This window comes from Cryptomeria japonica, chromosome 9 (assembly GCF_030272615.1).
Source record: "Cryptomeria japonica chromosome 9, Sugi_1.0, whole genome shotgun sequence".
Lineage (NCBI taxonomy): Eukaryota > Viridiplantae > Streptophyta > Pinopsida > Cupressales > Cupressaceae > Cryptomeria > Cryptomeria japonica.
Genome location: NC_081413.1, coordinates 603320020 through 603337413, shown reverse-complemented (window position 1 = coordinate 603337413; position 17394 = coordinate 603320020). Strand labels below are relative to the sequence as shown.

The 17394-nt window shown below is 35.0% G+C and overlaps 2 protein-coding genes across 2 annotated transcripts; one reads left to right on the top strand and one right to left on the bottom strand.

Moving 5' to 3' along the window:
- Nucleotides 1-2595: 2595 nt before the first annotated feature.
- LOC131041651 (laccase-12) lies at nucleotides 2596-6234 on the top strand. The gene is made up of 6 exons (XM_057974837.2): nucleotides 2596-2813; nucleotides 3834-3985; nucleotides 4061-4305; nucleotides 4503-4631; nucleotides 4850-5791; nucleotides 5901-6234. The coding sequence occupies exons 1-6, from the start codon at nucleotides 2679-2681 to the stop codon at nucleotides 6029-6031; spliced, it is 1734 nt and encodes a 577-aa protein (XP_057830820.2). The 5' UTR covers nucleotides 2596-2678; the 3' UTR covers nucleotides 6032-6234.
- Nucleotides 6235-6608: 374 nt separating this feature from the next.
- LOC131043705 (laccase-3) lies at nucleotides 6609-7843 on the bottom strand. The gene is made up of 3 exons (XM_057976965.2): nucleotides 7693-7843; nucleotides 7152-7303; nucleotides 6609-7071 (listed from the first exon to the last, which is right to left on the bottom strand). The coding sequence occupies exons 1-3, from the start codon at nucleotides 7801-7803 to the stop codon at nucleotides 6813-6815; spliced, it is 522 nt and encodes a 173-aa protein (XP_057832948.1). The 5' UTR covers nucleotides 7804-7843; the 3' UTR covers nucleotides 6609-6812.
- Nucleotides 7844-17394: the final 9551 nt, after the last annotated feature.

The window sequence follows — 17394 nt, the reverse complement described above, 5'->3', positions numbered from 1 at the left end:
AAATTTAGTATGTTGATTGTAAACTAGCCTCCACTCCAATAAATCATGCTATTGTGATATATAGAGAATATAGTGCTAAAATACTTGATGAGACAAATTCAAAAATCATTGTTATAATTTTAATGTTTCTAACTCACACAAGAACAAATATTTCTTATTTAGTTTCTCTTGTTTCAAAGTATGTAACTAAACCATCTAAAATCATATGAAAAAGGTTAAGAGGATATTAAGGTATGTGAAAGGTACTATAAATTTTTGTATTCTTTATTATACTTCTAAAAAGGTTTGAACTTGTTGAGTTTAGTAATTTAGATTGGAGAAGTAGTTTGGATTATTAGAAGTCTACATCTAGTAATTATTTTTCACCTAGTTCAATTTTGCTCGCATGAAGTTCAAAGAAATAAACTTCAGTACCTCAACCATGGACACAAGTAGAGTATATTTTAGTTACTTCCAGAGGCACACAAGCTTTATTGATTCAAAAGATTTCAGAAAAAATGAACAAAAGAAAGTTTAGCCTAAGGTAGATTTTGATTTGAAACATTATTTCATTTAGGATTTGAATTTAGAAGAAAGAACTAATTGAGGTATATAAAGATTCAAGAACAAGTTGCAAATATTTTCGATTTTCACACTTTGAGACCATCTTGTGAGTCTACGTAGTATCAAGGGGGAGTATGTTGAAAATTGATATTGATAAAGTATATTACAAAATATGTAGAAATTTAGTTTGACAGAAGCTAAATTAGGAAATTTCACGCACTCTTTTCTTATAAATTTATAACTAATTTTAAGAGAGTTGCCCATGCAATTCACTAAAAAATTTACAAGGTCAAAAATTTATTAATAGTTATTGTTAACAATTTCATAGTGTATTCTTGCTCAATTTAGTTCATGCATGATAAAAGATTAGTTTAAATATTTTCTCTATCCAATTTTAGAGTAAAAATTTCTATATAACACCCACCTCATCACTATTTGTAACAAGACAAAAAGGAAAAAAGTAAAAGTAAATACAAAGGAATGTTAGTATTGTCAAAGAATAATATATACATATTTAGTCTTTGCTAAGAATCCAAATGGTTGGTTTGTTGTTTTGGTAATCTCTATGTAGACAAGTTTTTTTTGCTAAAAATAAGTGTTGTAAGTCAATTTTTTCTATTATCACAATAAACTTATAAATTTGTTGAAGGAATAGTTTGTTTAACAAGCCTCATTAACAACTAGTAGAGTCACCTCCCATTATTATTAGAGTATGTGAGCACCAAAAATAATATTAAATAGTTTTTCTCATTTAAAACCATCCTTGTTCACTCAAGTATTAATTCAAAAAATTGAATAAATATTCATGACAGATTCAATTTTTATCCAAGATACCCAAACATGAAATGGAAGAAAATTTTGATTTACCAAAACTTAATGATTGCCAAATTTTCAATTCTCACAATTTTCATCCAATTTTTTATCCAAATTATCAATATCACGGACAAAAAATATGATGGTCAGTTCCAATTAAAACCCAATACCTAAATAAAAATAAAATTAAATAGATACAATCACAAATAATGATAATAGACCCTATTAATTTATCTTTTATTATAAAAATATTATTAAAAAAATTACAAGAATATTTGGCTTTCTTAATTAGTTGTTCACGTTTACCTTCTGAAAACTCGCTCTTCACTTTCAACTGTTTCCCCCACTGAAAGGAAAAGTTAGAATCGAATTTCTCCATTACTGAGAACTAAATAAATGTGAGAAAACAGCATCTCAATAACATGAAAACCACGTTTGTACGACACTGAAACTGCTGTTTGGCATTTACGATTTGATTCTGGGAATTAGAAATCGTGGTAATGCAATGCCACAATTGTAAGCAACTATTTGCTATTGGTAGATGTCAGTTTCAATTAGAACCCAAAAATTTGGATTCAACTCAGTTTTGAGTCAAAGCTGTAAACGCGTAATATTTTTTCATGCAAATTCATCTTAATAAATATGAAGAAAATTAAATTTTACTAACCCATTATAATAATCGGCATGCATTTGTTTTCATGAATATGAACAGTTCGCAATTGAATTCTTATAAAATATTCATTGAAAAAAACGTCTCCCACCAATGATGAACCCTAAATTGTCTGGCCCACAATTGAAAATAGCAAATTGCAGAACAGACGAATTCAGACATGGATAAGAACTGGCTTGTTTCGCGTGCCTAAATCCTGAAAAACTTTTAATGAAAGAGGTTAAACAGTATATTGAAAACTCTAAAAGTTTATACTTAGCCATCATGAAATCACCATCACACTATTAAAAAAACTCGGTATTATTGCTATATGGCTTTCACCCATGTGATTTGTACTGTTAGAAGATTGAAAGTTGAGACATGATGAACAGTTTACAAGACATTATTTACAACGTTTCGAATCTTATGATACTGTAATTAACGTATCAAATAGCAGCTAAAAGCTGGATCTGTAATTTTCTTGATAGTACTCTTAAGCCATGATAATTTTTTGCGTGTTTCCCGTTGGAATATCTCCTATTTCCTTCAACAACCTGGTATGTTTTTGTGCTATATATACCACTCTAGATTCTCGACTAAGTACGCAGTCTTGAAACGCTAAGATCTAATTTTAGCTTTCAATATTGAAAAAGTGGTTCATTACAAGAATCAGATGAGCATTTTAGGTGTTTTTAATATAGTAATGATGGCAAAGTGTTACTCAGCCAGGTTTATGGTAGTGCTGTTTGCATTCATTGTCTTGTTTGGTTCTCTTGCATGGGCAGAAATGCATACCCACACATTCGTTGTAAGTAGATTTTTATATACATGTGTTTTTCCATAAATTAAACTTGAAGAATCTTTGTAGATACCTGTCATTGATTATAATCTATTGAGGAATTTAAGAAACCTTTATAGATATTTGTGTTAGAGATAATCATACATTCAACATTCATTTATGCAGTATGTTATTATTAGTTTGAAAAGTGTTAAGAGTGGAACTCAAAAGTATGAAATAAGTCAGTTAGTTGTCTTTTTTAGATCCATATTCATAGAGATCTGTTGTAAGTTTGTTGTTCTTTTTTGAAACTATATGTTGCAATCAACTTCAAATTGTATTTACTTCTTTTATTTTTAATAATTTTATCATGACACCAAAGTTAGATTAAGCATGACCTCATTATAAGTGTCTAGGAACATGTGAGGATCTTAATATCTAAGGAAGCATGACCTCGTTTTAAGTGTCTAGGAACATGTGAGGATCTTAATAGCTAATCTTCCTTAGATATGAGTCGTTTAGGATAGATAAAGTTTGTTGCAGAGAATTGGTAGGTTTGACTAATGCTATTGATGAGATGGAAGAAAAATGTTCTATTTAATAAATATTAGATAGTTTTTGAATCGTCAAAGTATATTTGAAAAGGTTGTTAGAGGAAATATAGTTTAGATTTAGATTTAGATGGATCTGGTTGGGGGAGAAATTATAGAAAGATGAGGAACCTAGATTTTGCAGATCTGTAAGCAACAAGAACTTGCTATGACTCATATGGTTGGGGGACAAATTATAGTGGTCGAAGGAGAATATAGACTCACCTAATTTTTTAAATGTTCATTTGAAAATTTCGTAGATGTTTTATAGAAGAAAGTGTGTAAGAAATAAATATGCATCCAACATTCACTAGTCCATTGTAATTAACTTCGAAGATGTTAGAATAAAACTTTAATAAGCATCAAATAAGCCAATTTGATACCATGTTTAGATCCATAATCATAGGATCTATTATATTTAAGATTTCTAACCCAAATAGCATTTTTGTAATTTGTACAGCTTGAATCGACAGAGATTACTCGGCTATGTGAGACGTATAACATAATTACAGTGAATGGACAGCTTCCGGGTCCAACTCTGTATGCCCGGAATGGCGACACGCTTAGTATTACAGTTTATAACAAAGCCAAGCACAATGCTACCATCCACTGGTAAATATAGATCTTGTACACTATCAATTCAATTGATAATTGAAGACTCATGATTAACAAGAATTTATTTTTCAGGCATGGAGTGAGACAGATCCGCACAGCATGGTCTGATGGACCTGAGTACATTACACAGTGCCCCATCCAACCAGGGGGGAATTTTACGTACACTTTCACCATTATTGACCAGGAAGGAACGTTGTGGTGGCATGCCCATGTGTCATGGCTTCGTGCAACAGTTCATGGAGCAATGGTCATCTATCCAAAGAATGGCAGTTCTTATCCGTTTACCCAACCGCAAGCTGAGTTTCCTATAGTGCTAGGTAATGGAAAGTAGGAGCTTACATAGGACATCACATTTATTCATCAATTTAGCTTGGATGTGTCTCTTCACCATTCTTTAGCTCTTAAGATTCAAGTTGTCCATCTTTTAAACTTTTCCCTTATGCGCTCATACTGGATTGTCTTTGCATTCCGTGATGACTCTAACTGCTTGAAAAAAAACAATTAAATTGAACAGGAGAGTGGTGGAACAGTGATCCCATTGAAGTTGAAGCCGAAGCTGATCTGAGTGGAGGTGCGCCAAATGTTTCAGACGCTTTCACTATAAATGGGCAACCAGGAGACCTCTATTCCTGCTCAACGTCAGGTAACACTTTTCTTTTGGATTCAATTGGGTACAACTATTCGGTTTTGAGTGGATGGGCAGCCCGTTAGTAAGACTCGATAGATTAAACTTAAATAATTCAAAGCAGTTAAATCCAGAAAAACGAGCACTGTGAATATAACTAAGGCACACCCAAATCCATTCCTCACTAATAAAAGTCTAAGGTTGTGAACTAATTTAATCAAATTTTTTGTATGCAGGAACAACAAAATTCTCTGTAGAACAGGGGAAAACCTACCTTCTTCGTATCGTCAATGCTGCAGTCAATAATCACCTCTTTTTCAAGATTGCATCACACAATCTTACAGTGGTATCTGTGGATGCCTCCTACACAAAGCCATACACAACAGACATTCTCATGTTAACATCTGGTCAGACTACAGACGTTCTTCTCACAGCCAATCAAGCCCAAGCCAGATATTATATGGCCGCCAAAGTATACACTACTCAATCTGAAGCAAATATTGATAACACCACAACAACCGCCATTTTAAGCTACGTGGGCTCTAATTCATCTGCCACTCCAATCTTTCCTGACCTTCCAGTATACAATGACACTGCAACAGTGACCACATTTAGCCGAGCCTTACGAAGCTTGGCTTCAGAGGAGCATCCGGTGGACGTTCCCCAAACCATAAGTGACAGTAGCATCATAACCGTAGGACTCGGTTTAATTCCTTGTGAAACCGGCGGAAACTGTAGCGGCCCGAATAATACCAGAGTAAGTGCCAGTATGAATAACATATCTTTTGTGCTCCCAGATATCGCCATTTTGCAAGCTTATCGCTTCGGCATTAATGGAGTCTTTACCACCGACTTTCCTTCACATCCACCAGTTCTGTTTGATTATACCGGTGATGTAGACAAAACTCTGTGGGCGCCAATTTCTGGAACGAGGGTGAAAGTGATTGAATATAATGCCACAGTTCAGATTGTGTTCCAGGGTACCAACATCTTCCAGGAAGACAACCATCCAATGCATATTCATGGCTATGACTTTTATGTTGTAGGAGAGGGTTTTGGTAATTATGACAATGAAACAGATCCAAGCTCTTTCAACCTGGTCGATCCTCCCCAACGAAATACTGTGGGAACTCCTGTCAATGGATGGACTGCTGTCAGATTCAAAGCTAGCAATCCAGGTAAGGAACACAGTGACATTTCTGTCATTATTCTAGACATGATATATGGTTTGAAATTAAAATCTGGAAAATATGTATGGAGTAATGAATGATTGTTGGATTTGTGCAGGTGTTTGGTTCGTACATTGTCACTTTGATGATCATGTAACATGGGGGTTGAGCATGGTGTTTCTAGTGAAGAACGGTCCCACTGAGTTTGAAAGTATGAAGGCTCCTCCTCAAGACCTCCCGGAATGCTAGAGCAAATTATCGTGTTAGAAATATAATTTGGTGTTGTTCCTCATAATGTACTGTGGGTTTCCTTTAGGATGTGTACTTAGGGACATATGCATTGTTTTCTCTTTTTATATCCAGGGTGTTGTTCCTCATAATGGACAAGATTACTCACGCTTTGCAAATGACATATCATTCTTATTCCAATTACAAATTTAAAGTTAACGTGACATGTGAAAAGAGTCCACTCGATCAAATATGGAACATAATTCTGTAAGAATAAAACATAACAAAATGCTTTCAAAAAGTTGATATGAACATTTAGTGATAGAATAAATATTTAATGAATAACAATAGCTTTTCTAATAAAAAATATATTTATATAATAGTGGCCGACAATATATTAAAGAAAAATAAAAAAATTTAAGACTTTAATTTGAAAGATTCAATATTATTGACAAGATCATTTTGCTATTTAACATGGTAGTAGGAGTCTTAGATTGAATGGATGAAAAAAAAAAAAAAAAGATTATCTATTTCAATAAATTTGTCTATATGATATCGATCTCAACCCTTATGATGTGAAATCCTTAGACTTAACAAATCTTAATCCTAATAGACTCATTCCGAACCAGTCCACCGACAAAAAGACCCACTGAAAACTTTTAAAAAAAAAAAATTTAACTTTTCCGTATAACATGAATATTCTAACCTGTCTCTATAACTAGTCTGACAGCTTCATCAAGTCTTAATAGCTGAAGAAAGATCAAGCTAACTTGATCAATAAAAAGTATAACTTGGATAGGTTCTACTTTCCATTACCTAGCACTATAGGAAGCTCAGCATGAGGTTGGGTAAACGGATAAGAGCTACCCTTCTTTGGACGGATAACCATTGCTCCATGAACTGTTGCACGGAGCCATGAAACATGGGCATGCCACCACAACGTCCCTTCCTGTCCGATAATGGTGAAAGTGTATGTAAACTTTCCCCCTGGTTGGATGGGGCACTGTGTAATGTACCCAGGTCCATCAGCCCACGCTGTGCGGATCTGCCTCACTCCATGCCTGAAAATCAAAACCCTTGTTAAAGAATCTTCAATCATAAATACAAGTGACAGTCTACAAGAACTATATTTATTATTTACCAGTGGATGGATGCATTGTGCTGGGCTTTGTTATAAACTACAACATTAAGTGTGTCTCCATTTCGGACATAAAGAGTTGGACCTGGAAGCTGTCCATTCACTGTGACTTGACTATATGTCTCACATAGTCGAGTAATACTTGTCGATTCAAGCTGTGAAAATCAATAACAAAATTTTCTTTCTTGCGTTAGAACTCGTAAATAGAAATATCTGTTGGACTGTATTTGTGCATACAGCCGTGCCATGGATTCTTGATATAATCAATGTTTGAAAAACAGTTGATCTCTACCCTCTCTATCATATTATTCAGGTATTACACGTTAATTCTATTAAATACGGGTTAAACCCACAGTGAAGACAAGATGAAACATAAAGAAAAAGCTCGGTAGTTACAATAAATAAGTTTTCTAATCAACAATACAGACTTTAATGAAGGTTCAAATTGAGCACATAACTACAAGAAATTATCAAGCTTTTCCATAGAGTATAAAACTTCTTTTATTTATGGAGAAACACTGTAATTATATTGAAATCCACTTACAACGAATGTGTAGCTCTGCAGGTCTGCCCATGCTAGAGAATCTCGTAAGACAATGAATGTAAACAGCACCACTATAAACCTTACCATGTAAGATTTTGACATCATAAACATATTACAAACACCTAACTATATATATGGAAATGAAAGCTTCAACTAGCACAACTGCTTGCTTAGTCGAGAACCTAAAGTGCTATATATAATAAATGACAGCAGAGATTAGTTGGTTGAAGTTACATAATTTTAAATTATTTCAAATTATTTGATACCCCACTTAGGGTACCAATAATGGTTAACATGTTCCTCCAATATTGAATCTTCTACTATTAGAAATGACATGGTTGAAAGACATGTAGAAGCAATATCTAGATTTTTGTTAGTGTGATGGCGATAGCTACACCGACAATCACTGAGTATATCAATTCAATAAACTATATATATTTTTCACCGTAAAGTGGACCTTCATACTGGTTAGCTTATTGAAGAATACTTTAAAATCACGTTAAACAAGTAGCCACTGCTTCCAAATTATTATTTTTTCATTGTCAAGGTTTTGATAAATAGAAATCAATTTTCGTACTGTAGACTATGATGTTCGATCAGAATTAATCTGTAGATTCTCTGTGCGCTATGGATTCTTATGAACCATATAATTCGTGCTTGTTTGACTCCAACACCATCATAAATGATAATAAGATCTAATTTTCTTGTCTATTAATGAGTCCTGGAGAGTTCCGATTGAGACCCACCAATAGCAAATGGTTGCGTGCAATTGAGAGAGTGCTTTTTATAAAGCTGATTGAATTCTTCAACCATTCCTATCGTAAACGTCAAACAAAAACTTGAAAAATTCGACTCTCATGCTTCTAAAATGAGCCCCACATTGACATATCTAGGAGTTGTTGAACGAATATGGTTTGCATGTTATTTAGATGATGTTTTCAAACATTTACTTAAACCTCAAGATGTTTGAAATGCATGTGCTTGATTCTGACTTTTTCTTTCAGTTATGGGGGAACAGCTTAATGTGATTGATGACTTTCAGAAATAGGTTTACACTTTGTATGGAATATATAAGCTTTTTTGAGTGTAGATCTGATTGCACACATGATTGAGATAATCATTGTCGTTTTCGTTCAACAGTGTTTAGGTACGTGTTGAAATAATATTCACAGTTTTAAGACATCGCATATCTCAACAACACTTATATTGTAATCATTTTCATTATAATATTTTGAAACGAGAAACGCATTGCATCTAATTGTACTTTCAATGAACTATTTAAACAATTTGGAAAGATTTCAGTATTCTGGTATCTATCAATAACTCCTTTTATAATGAAAGACAATATTCAGGGCACTGTGAACCACATTGTTATTTCAGCCAAGATGGATACTAAAGAGCTGATGCTGCAATTTAATATCTAATTTCTCCTGTCCTTTATGCTTTGTCTATCTTAAATTTTGCTTAGTAGGTATGCCACCATACTTAGCGAAGCTTTTGTACCGGCCGCTGTTGTGAGTATTATGAAGCAGATACGCCACCATACTTAGTACTCTCCATTTCCTTTCTTCACAATAATTAGTACAAGATAATTCATTAGGTCTTTGCTCCCGTATAATGGTAAATACATTTTTGACCTAATCAATGTCATTTTCATTTAAGTTAGTAATCAAATCAGAGAAAGGTTGGTCTTATAAGATTCCGTAGTTCAGTGGTAGAGCATCTCAACAGTAAATGGAAGTTCTTAGAGTTGAGTTCGATCTGATTCATGCATGCTCAACAGTTGAACAGTTTTTAAAACAATGACACCAATTTATCTTCTCTATGAAAAACTAAAATCATAGGTTTGTTCTCCTTTATTACTATTTTAATTGAGATCAAACATCATTGTAACTTAAAATCTTATATTTTTATTATAAAAAGGTGTTTTTTGAGATTGTTTTCCAAAATCATATAAGATATAAAATATTAATAGAATTAAAATATTAAATATAAAATAATTAATTAAATTTTTTAATTATTTTTTATTTTATTAATTAAAAAATATTAAATGTTTGAAGACATTAAATTTATTTTATTTTAAAGATATCTCATGTGTTTTTATATTGATTTGTTTACAGTATAGTTATTATTGTTTGTGTGTAATAGTGAAAACAAGTTTTTACATATTAGAAATTTAGTTTAGATGTTATTATAGAGCTCTACTTTCCATTTGTCTTTTCAAGTCATGATCATTTTTTAATTATGGATCTATTTTGATGGGTGTTTTTAGTGCTCCTTCAAATCAACAACCTATAATCAATTAAATAGTATTTATCAAAATAGAGATTATAAGAAAGGTACCATTGGTTGATATTGTGAGCTTAATGAATAGCAGTTATTGCCCTTAATCAAAGCAAGCGTAGTTGAGATACTTTGCAAAATCATTGGTTTATAAGAAGATTCACATCGCAACATCTTGCAATTATGGACCTTGTTAGTCTAATAGGTTTATAATATTGTGCTATTGGCAAAATCAAAATAGGTTGGTATTCAGGCCTTGATAATCTTTTGAAATGGGTTCAATGAAGAAGTAAGTTGGCATTCAAGGTGGGCCTTGATAATCTTTAGATATTTAAATTTAAGTTTAGATGTTACTATAGAGCTTTATTTTATATTTTTATTTATGGTCATTATCATTATATTATGAATCTATTTTAAAGTGCATTCTTTGATGCTCCTTTATATGAATAACACATACACAATTGTAGGATTTGTCAAAATGGAAATTCATAAGAAAGGTACCATTGATTGATATTGGTAACTCAATGAGTAGTAGGACCCACCCTTTATCAAAACAAGCATTGTTAAGACATTTTTTGATATTTTTGAAAATTTAGCTTACTATTACCAACAACATCCACACAATAACATGACAAGATAGAACATCATAAATATACTTTACCACCCCTACCATGAAGTTTTCTCTTCAATACAATCCTTTGTATGAAAAATATTCAACCCTATACGAAGACACCTAGCAATTCGGAATTGGCAAGAATGATGGAATCTAATGTAGCATAATATATCTAACATTCTAATGCATAACGAAATGAAAATGTATCAATATCATGATATGGAAGAAAAAAAGAAAATAATCAAAAGTAAATATTTACTATTGATTAGCAAGATTTAGCCAAAGCAACTTTTAAACTGATTATTGATAAATAGGTTTGAACTAGTAACCTAGCCTTATCTATTTCTTCATATTTGACACCCATCCAATGTGTAGCGTCGTAAATTGTACGCACTCGCTAGGGTGGTACAATTTCACACCTAGTTTAGCACCCGCCTTAGTGCATTTTGCATTCTGCATTGCATTTCTCCTTAAGCACTTAATTAATCAAATTAATTAGGTCTAAGGCCCTATTTCATCATTCTCTACATCATAAAGTTGGGCCCTTTCACTAAAGCGTGCCCTTCGCATTTTATTCTTCCAATACACCACTTAATCAAAAACCCTAATTAAGTCCTATTTTGAACTTGGGGGCTTGGTTTCGGGGTCTAAACATCTCGAAATCACCTGTAACTTTGGGATTCTCTCTAAAATCATCATATCCGACGGCCTTGAAAATTTGGTGAAAAGTTGTCGGGACCGTGGCACCCGGTGCACATGGTCCCGGACATTTTTCCTGAAATTTTAGGAGCACGATCCAATCATAAAATAAAGCTTAACCCCAATAAATTGGCGGGATATTCAATCTCTAGGTCGGCCAAAATATGAATTTTCGATCTAGGGTTTCCTACATAAGAGCTCTCCTTCTTCATTTGAGGGGATCGGATTTTTGTTTCCAGGAACTTCATATGCAGTGAAAGAGCAGATCTTTGAGGACTTCAACAACATTCAACATCATTCTATCAAGCATCAATCAAATTCATTCATCCACTTAGGGCTTGGAAGACATTGAAGAACAATAGGAGATTACCGACTGAAGATTGGCTTGTACTCCTCCCTTGAGGGTTGGGTATGATTTCATATTGTTTTCATGTCTTTGCATAAGATTTGATACATCATTTATTCATGCTTTAGATCACATTGCATCTTGATTTAGAACATTTACATTATCATTTACAAGCAATTAGGGTTTACTTTCTAGGTTGCTCTAGTCTGCTTTCTTGCATTTTAGGACCTTGCACACACACTAGGTCTGCACACACAATACATTTTACAAAACAACTTGGCTATTCGTGGAGGTGGAAATCACCGAAGCGGGGGTTTGACTAAGGCAAAACCCTATATAGCCGCCCCTTCCCCTTTTCAGATATTATTGCAGGTTCCGGGATTCGGACGACGCCGCTGGATACAGATCCGGAGAGAGAAGGTCGAGACAGCACCCTGTGTGAAGTTGCAGAGCAGAAGACTAGGACAGGGGCGCTGGGCGCCCTGGTCCTGCCAGGACCAGGGCGCCCAGCGCCCCTGTCCTTGGGACAGAGGTGTTGGGCGCCCTGGTCCTCCGGACAGACAGCTTGCGGACAGTTTCCCGACAGTGTTTCAGAGTGCAGAACAATGGTTTCCGGTGCAGTTTTCAGGACAGTGGCGCCCGCGCCCCCGTCCCGAACATTGTCAGTCTGATTTTGACTCCGGGTACATATCTGCATTCTTATTTCATCCTTGTGTTTACAGCTGTTCATTGTTTAATCTCAATTCTCCAATCTTGTTATTAGTTCATAGTTGCATTAGGGTTTGAACTTGCATTACTTGATCTTACAATTTCAACAAGGGAATAGGAATCCTAATAGATATCCCGTGGCTCTCTCTTTCACCTAAAAGAAGTAGCCAATTGTGCGATATCTCTAGGCTCTTTCGTATTCCGCAATGTGTGTCAAAAGGTAGGATTAGGGTATGTTGACCTAGTCTCGCTTTTTTTCCTTACACATTTTGGTGAACCCGACGTGAATCTATCATTGCTTCCTCTTGCATTGCATTTATTAGATCTAGATCTAGATTTAGTATATTTTCATTTCATTTTCATTAAAAGAAAAAAAAAAAAGAAAGGAAAAAAAAAGTGTGTTTCTTTGCATTGTGTGTTTAAATTTTATGCAATCTTTTCAAAATGTCAGATTTTTATTTGCAAAATGTTCATGCTTTTGATGATTATTATGAGTATAGCCAAGATGAATTAGATGAAGCTTTAGATGAGTTTTTAAACCCTAAGGATGCTAAACCTTCATTTTACCAAAAACTCATAAACCTTGTTACTATGCCATTTAGGTGTGATGAGAAAGATAAGTCGAATGATTCCTCTCAAGGATACATTCCTATCAACTCTTCCCCTGAATCTAGTAACATGGTTGTTTTCAATAATCCCCTCTATGAGGAGATGTCTCCTTTTGAATCAAAAGACAAACCTTTTAACCGATATGATCATGCTTTGTTGGATGATGCTCTTGATGACTTTGTGGCTTTGTCGAAACCTATAAACAAAAACAAGACCTCTAAATTGGTTAACATGATAAATTTGAATGAATATAACAAGCCTCTCTTTGAAGTCCAAGGTGCTTATCCTTCTCCCACCTTTCAAATTCCTAAATCACCTCTCCTTATTGTCCAAGGAAGGTATGATCATGATTCCTTTCGTACCCCGAATAAACCAATCATCACCGTACAAGGAAGAAAACCTATAAGTCCTTACAATTATGCTAAGCAAATAACTAGAGAGAGTTATCATGCGGTTGCCCATACTTATCATACTAGAAATAATAGGCAACCTAATCCTCCTCCTGTTATTCCAGTTTCCCTTCCTAATCCTCAACCAATTCTTCCTCAAGCTCCCCGTATTTCGCAAGTTATGGGTAAGGAATATGATCTTATAGAACAACTTAAAGCTACCCCTGCTAAGATATCCCTTTGGGATTTGATTCAAACTTCTTCCGCTCATCATGGAATGTTACAAGATGCCTTGAAAGATTTGAATGTTCCTCCACCGAATACATCTAGTAATATAGCATCTTTTGTTAACTCTGTGATGAATCCTAAAGCTCAAATTGTGTTTACCCAAGATGAGTTGCCTACTAGTGAAATTCAACAACAATATGATCCCTTAATGATTGTGGTTGTCATGAAAGACACTGCTATAAGACGAACACTAGTAGATAATGGCTCTGGTCTTAATGTGTGTAGCATTAATCTATTGCATAAGATGAATGTGGATACATCTCTTATTGAGCCTGACTCTCATCCCATTCGTGGCTTTGACAATGTGGCTAAGACTTCATTAGGTATCATCACCTTACCTCTCACAGTGGGACCTATTACTTTGCCTACTCCTATCCATGTTATGCCGGGAAATTTAACATACAACTTGTTATTAGGGAGGCCTTGGATTCACAGCATGCAAGCTGTCCCCTCTACATTACATAGACAAGTTAAATTCGTTTATAACAATAAGACATATACCTTGATAGGTGATACTAATTTTCAAGCTTGTCTACAAACATCTAATTCCAAAGGAGATTCTTCTAAGCCATCCTCGTCTAGTGATGACTCTTTAAACAAGAAACCTATCGATGAGTCTTCGCTTTCCGATGATCAAAATCCTTTGGATGAGTCTGGAACTCCTGAAGAAGATCCTTCTCGACTTGAAATTACACATAAAAAGGATTTTGATCCTGAGAAGGTTCTCGCAAAAGATGATTGGGGATCTCTTGATTTTAACCCTACCTTTGTAGGTGAATATAAGGTTCCTTCTAGAGAACTTAAAGTTGAAAAGAAGGAAGACGCTGAAAATCATAAAGTTGAAAAGAAAGAAGAAACTAAAAATCAATCAACCTTACCTGAATCTATGAGTAATAATTTTGTGGCCGCTTCTCAAACTTCTTCTCCTCACATCTATAGCTATGAAGAGTTTGATCCTTTGTCTTATGAAAAACCACCTTCTCTTCCTGAAATGGCTGATCGTTATGGTCGTGGTTTTCGCATTTTTGCTAAGCATGGGTATCATGGAAAAGGTTGTGGTGCTAATGAACAAGGGATTAGAGTTCCTCTAGAGACCAATTTTCAACATTATGCCTTTGGACTTGGCTATAATCCCTGTAGACGTACTAAAGCTTTTAAAAGACCATGCATTAGTGTTAATGCTATCTCTACATCTTTATCAATGCAACACCCTGAGTATATTGATGAGGATTCTTCGGGTGATTGTGCTTTGGATATCTTCCCTACCGACGATGCTTTAGCTGAGTTCTTGGGAGCCTATGACACTCTTCCTCATTATCATCACAATAGGGGATTCCCTTATTGTTTGAACACTGAAGCTTATTTTGGAAAAGAGATGGATAACGATAAGATTGTGAAAGAATTCCCTCAGTTAAAGGATACTCCTCCACAAAGTAATCTTCTTATAAGTGACACCATTGATGTTAAGATGGATCCTTGCAACAAAGAGAAAGTTATTAAAATTGGAAAATGTTTGGATGAAGAGGAACAGAAACAATATGAAGAACTATTGCATGAATTCCCTGAGATCTTTGCTTGGACATATTCTGACATGCCCGGTATAGATCCTAAGATTGTTACTCATAATATTGTCTTAGTTCCTGATGCTAAGCCCGTGAAACAAAAGATTCGAAAAATGAATCCTAAGGTGGCTCTACTTGTTAAGGCTGAGATTGAAAAATTATTGGAGGCTGGATTTATCCGCCCTATTGACTATTCCCCATGGATTTCAAATATTGTCGCTGTGGCTAAACTAGATAACAAAATAAGAATGTGTACCGACTTTCGGGATCTAAATAAGGCTTCTTTAAAAGATGATTTCCCTCTTCCAAACATTGACATGATAGTTGACTCTACGGCAGGACATGCCTTGTTATCCTTCATGGATGGTTTTTCAGGCTACAATCAAATTTTCATAAACCCTCAAGATCAATACAAAACCGCTTTCACCACTCCTTGGGGTACGTTTTGTTGGATAATGATGCCTTTTGGACTTAAAAACGCCGGTGCAACTTATCAACGAGCGATGACCCTTATCTATCATGATTATATGCATAAGATTTTAGAGGATTATGTTGATGATATCTTAGCTAAATCCTTTCTTCATATGGATCATGTTAAAGTCCTTCGTCAAATCTTTGAAAGAATTCGTAAATATCACATGCGCTTGAATCCCCGAAAATGTGTTTTTGGTGTGGATAGTGGAAAACTATTAGGGTTCATAGTTTCGCATCGTGGGATCGAAGTGGACACTAAGAAAATAAATGCTATTGTTAACATGCCACCTCCTCGAAATGTCTCTCAACTTAAAAGCTTACAAGGAAAGATTCAAGCTATTCGTAGGTTCGTATCTCAACTTGCGGATCGTACCTTTCCTTTTACTCAACTTCTTAAAAAGGATATCACTTTTCAATGGAATGAGGATTGTCAGCAAGCATTTGAAGATTTAAAAGTGTATTTGGCTAGATCTCCTATTCTTCAACCTGCCGAACCTTCTAAACCCTTCCTTCTATATACAGTTGCTTCTTCTCATGCTCTCGTAGCATTGTTAGCACAACATGATAAAGATGGTAAGGAATGTCCGGTTTATTACATAAGTCGTACCTTACTCGATTATGAGACCCGATATTCTGCGATAGAGAGACAATGCTTGGCCGTGGTGTTTGCGACTCAGAAATTGAGACATTATCTTTTAAATTCAGAAGTCCATGTCATGGTTAAGTTTGATCCTTTGAAGCATCTTTTCTCTAAAACTGATTTATCAAGACGTCTAGCTAAGTGGGTTATGATGTTAACTGAATTTGACCTTAAGTTTGTTTCCCAAAGAGCAATTAAAGGACAAGCGTTGACCGATCACTTAGTTGAGGCCCCTTCGCCTTTCTCTTTCCCTAACCCTGAGTCCTTTCCTGATGACTTCATTCTTTCTATAGAGAAAGATGAAACTTGGGAGTTATACTTTGATGGCTCTAAGTGTCGTACGGGATCGGGGGCAGGTGTTGTTCTAGTCTCTCCTACAAAGAAACCTATTCCCTTATCATATTGTCTAAATTTCCTGTGTACCAATAACGTTGCTGAGTATGAGGCTCTTATAGCGGGAATAAAAGCAGCCTTGGCTCTGAATATAAAACACATACATATCTATGGAGATTCGCAATTGATTATAAGACAAGTAATAGGAATGTATCAAGCAAAACAAGACAAATTATCACAATATAAAGATCTTGCTATCTTTTTATTACAAAATTTTGATTCTTATACCATGGAACCCGTTCCTCGAAAAGATAATCGACATGTGGATGCAATGGCATGTGTGGCTTCTCTTGTATCTTTAGAGGACCCTATGGTCGATCTTAAATTCGTTATTCACAACCTTATTTCTCCAGCTATTGAAGACGATTCTCTCTTAGTAACATGTTGTGACTTTGTAGATTCAGATGAATGGTTCTCGCATATCGTAAGATATTTAACCGATGGTACCTTTCCTGATTCTGCTAATAGGAACACTAGGGCTAGAATCCGCAAGCTGTCTGCTAGGTATATCATCCTTTCTAATGTCCTTTATCGAAGGGGTTATGATGGTCTTCTCCTTCGTTGTCTTAACAAGTCAGAAATCCCTGTTGCTCTTGAAGAGGCACATTCAGGTGCCTGTGGGGGGCATTTTGGGGGCAAATCCCTGGTTCATAGGTTGCTTCGTATGGGATACTATTGGCAAACTATGCAGAAGGATT

Bases quoted from the DNA above. Each gene is read 5' to 3' on its own strand.
- LOC131043705 (XM_057976965.2), bottom strand. From the start codon at position 7,803: ATGTTTATGATGTCAAAATCTTACATGGTAAGGTTTATAGTGGTGCTG. The intron at 7,304-7,692 runs GTAAGTGGATTT...TGATTTTCACAG, and splicing joins TGCAGAGCTACACATTCGTT to CTTGAATCGACAAGTATTAC. The intron at 7,072-7,151 runs GTAAATAATAAA...TTTGATTTTCAG, and splicing joins CACAATGCATCCATCCACTG to GCATGGAGTGAGGCAGATCC.
- LOC131041651 (XM_057974837.2), top strand. From the start codon at position 2,679: ATGAGCATTTTAGGTGTTTTTAATATAGTAATGATGGCAAAGTGTTAC. The intron at 3,986-4,060 runs GTAAATATAGAT...TTTATTTTTCAG, and splicing joins CACAATGCTACCATCCACTG to GCATGGAGTGAGACAGATCC. The intron at 4,632-4,849 runs GTAACACTTTTC...TTTTGTATGCAG, and splicing joins CTATTCCTGCTCAACGTCAG to GAACAACAAAATTCTCTGTA.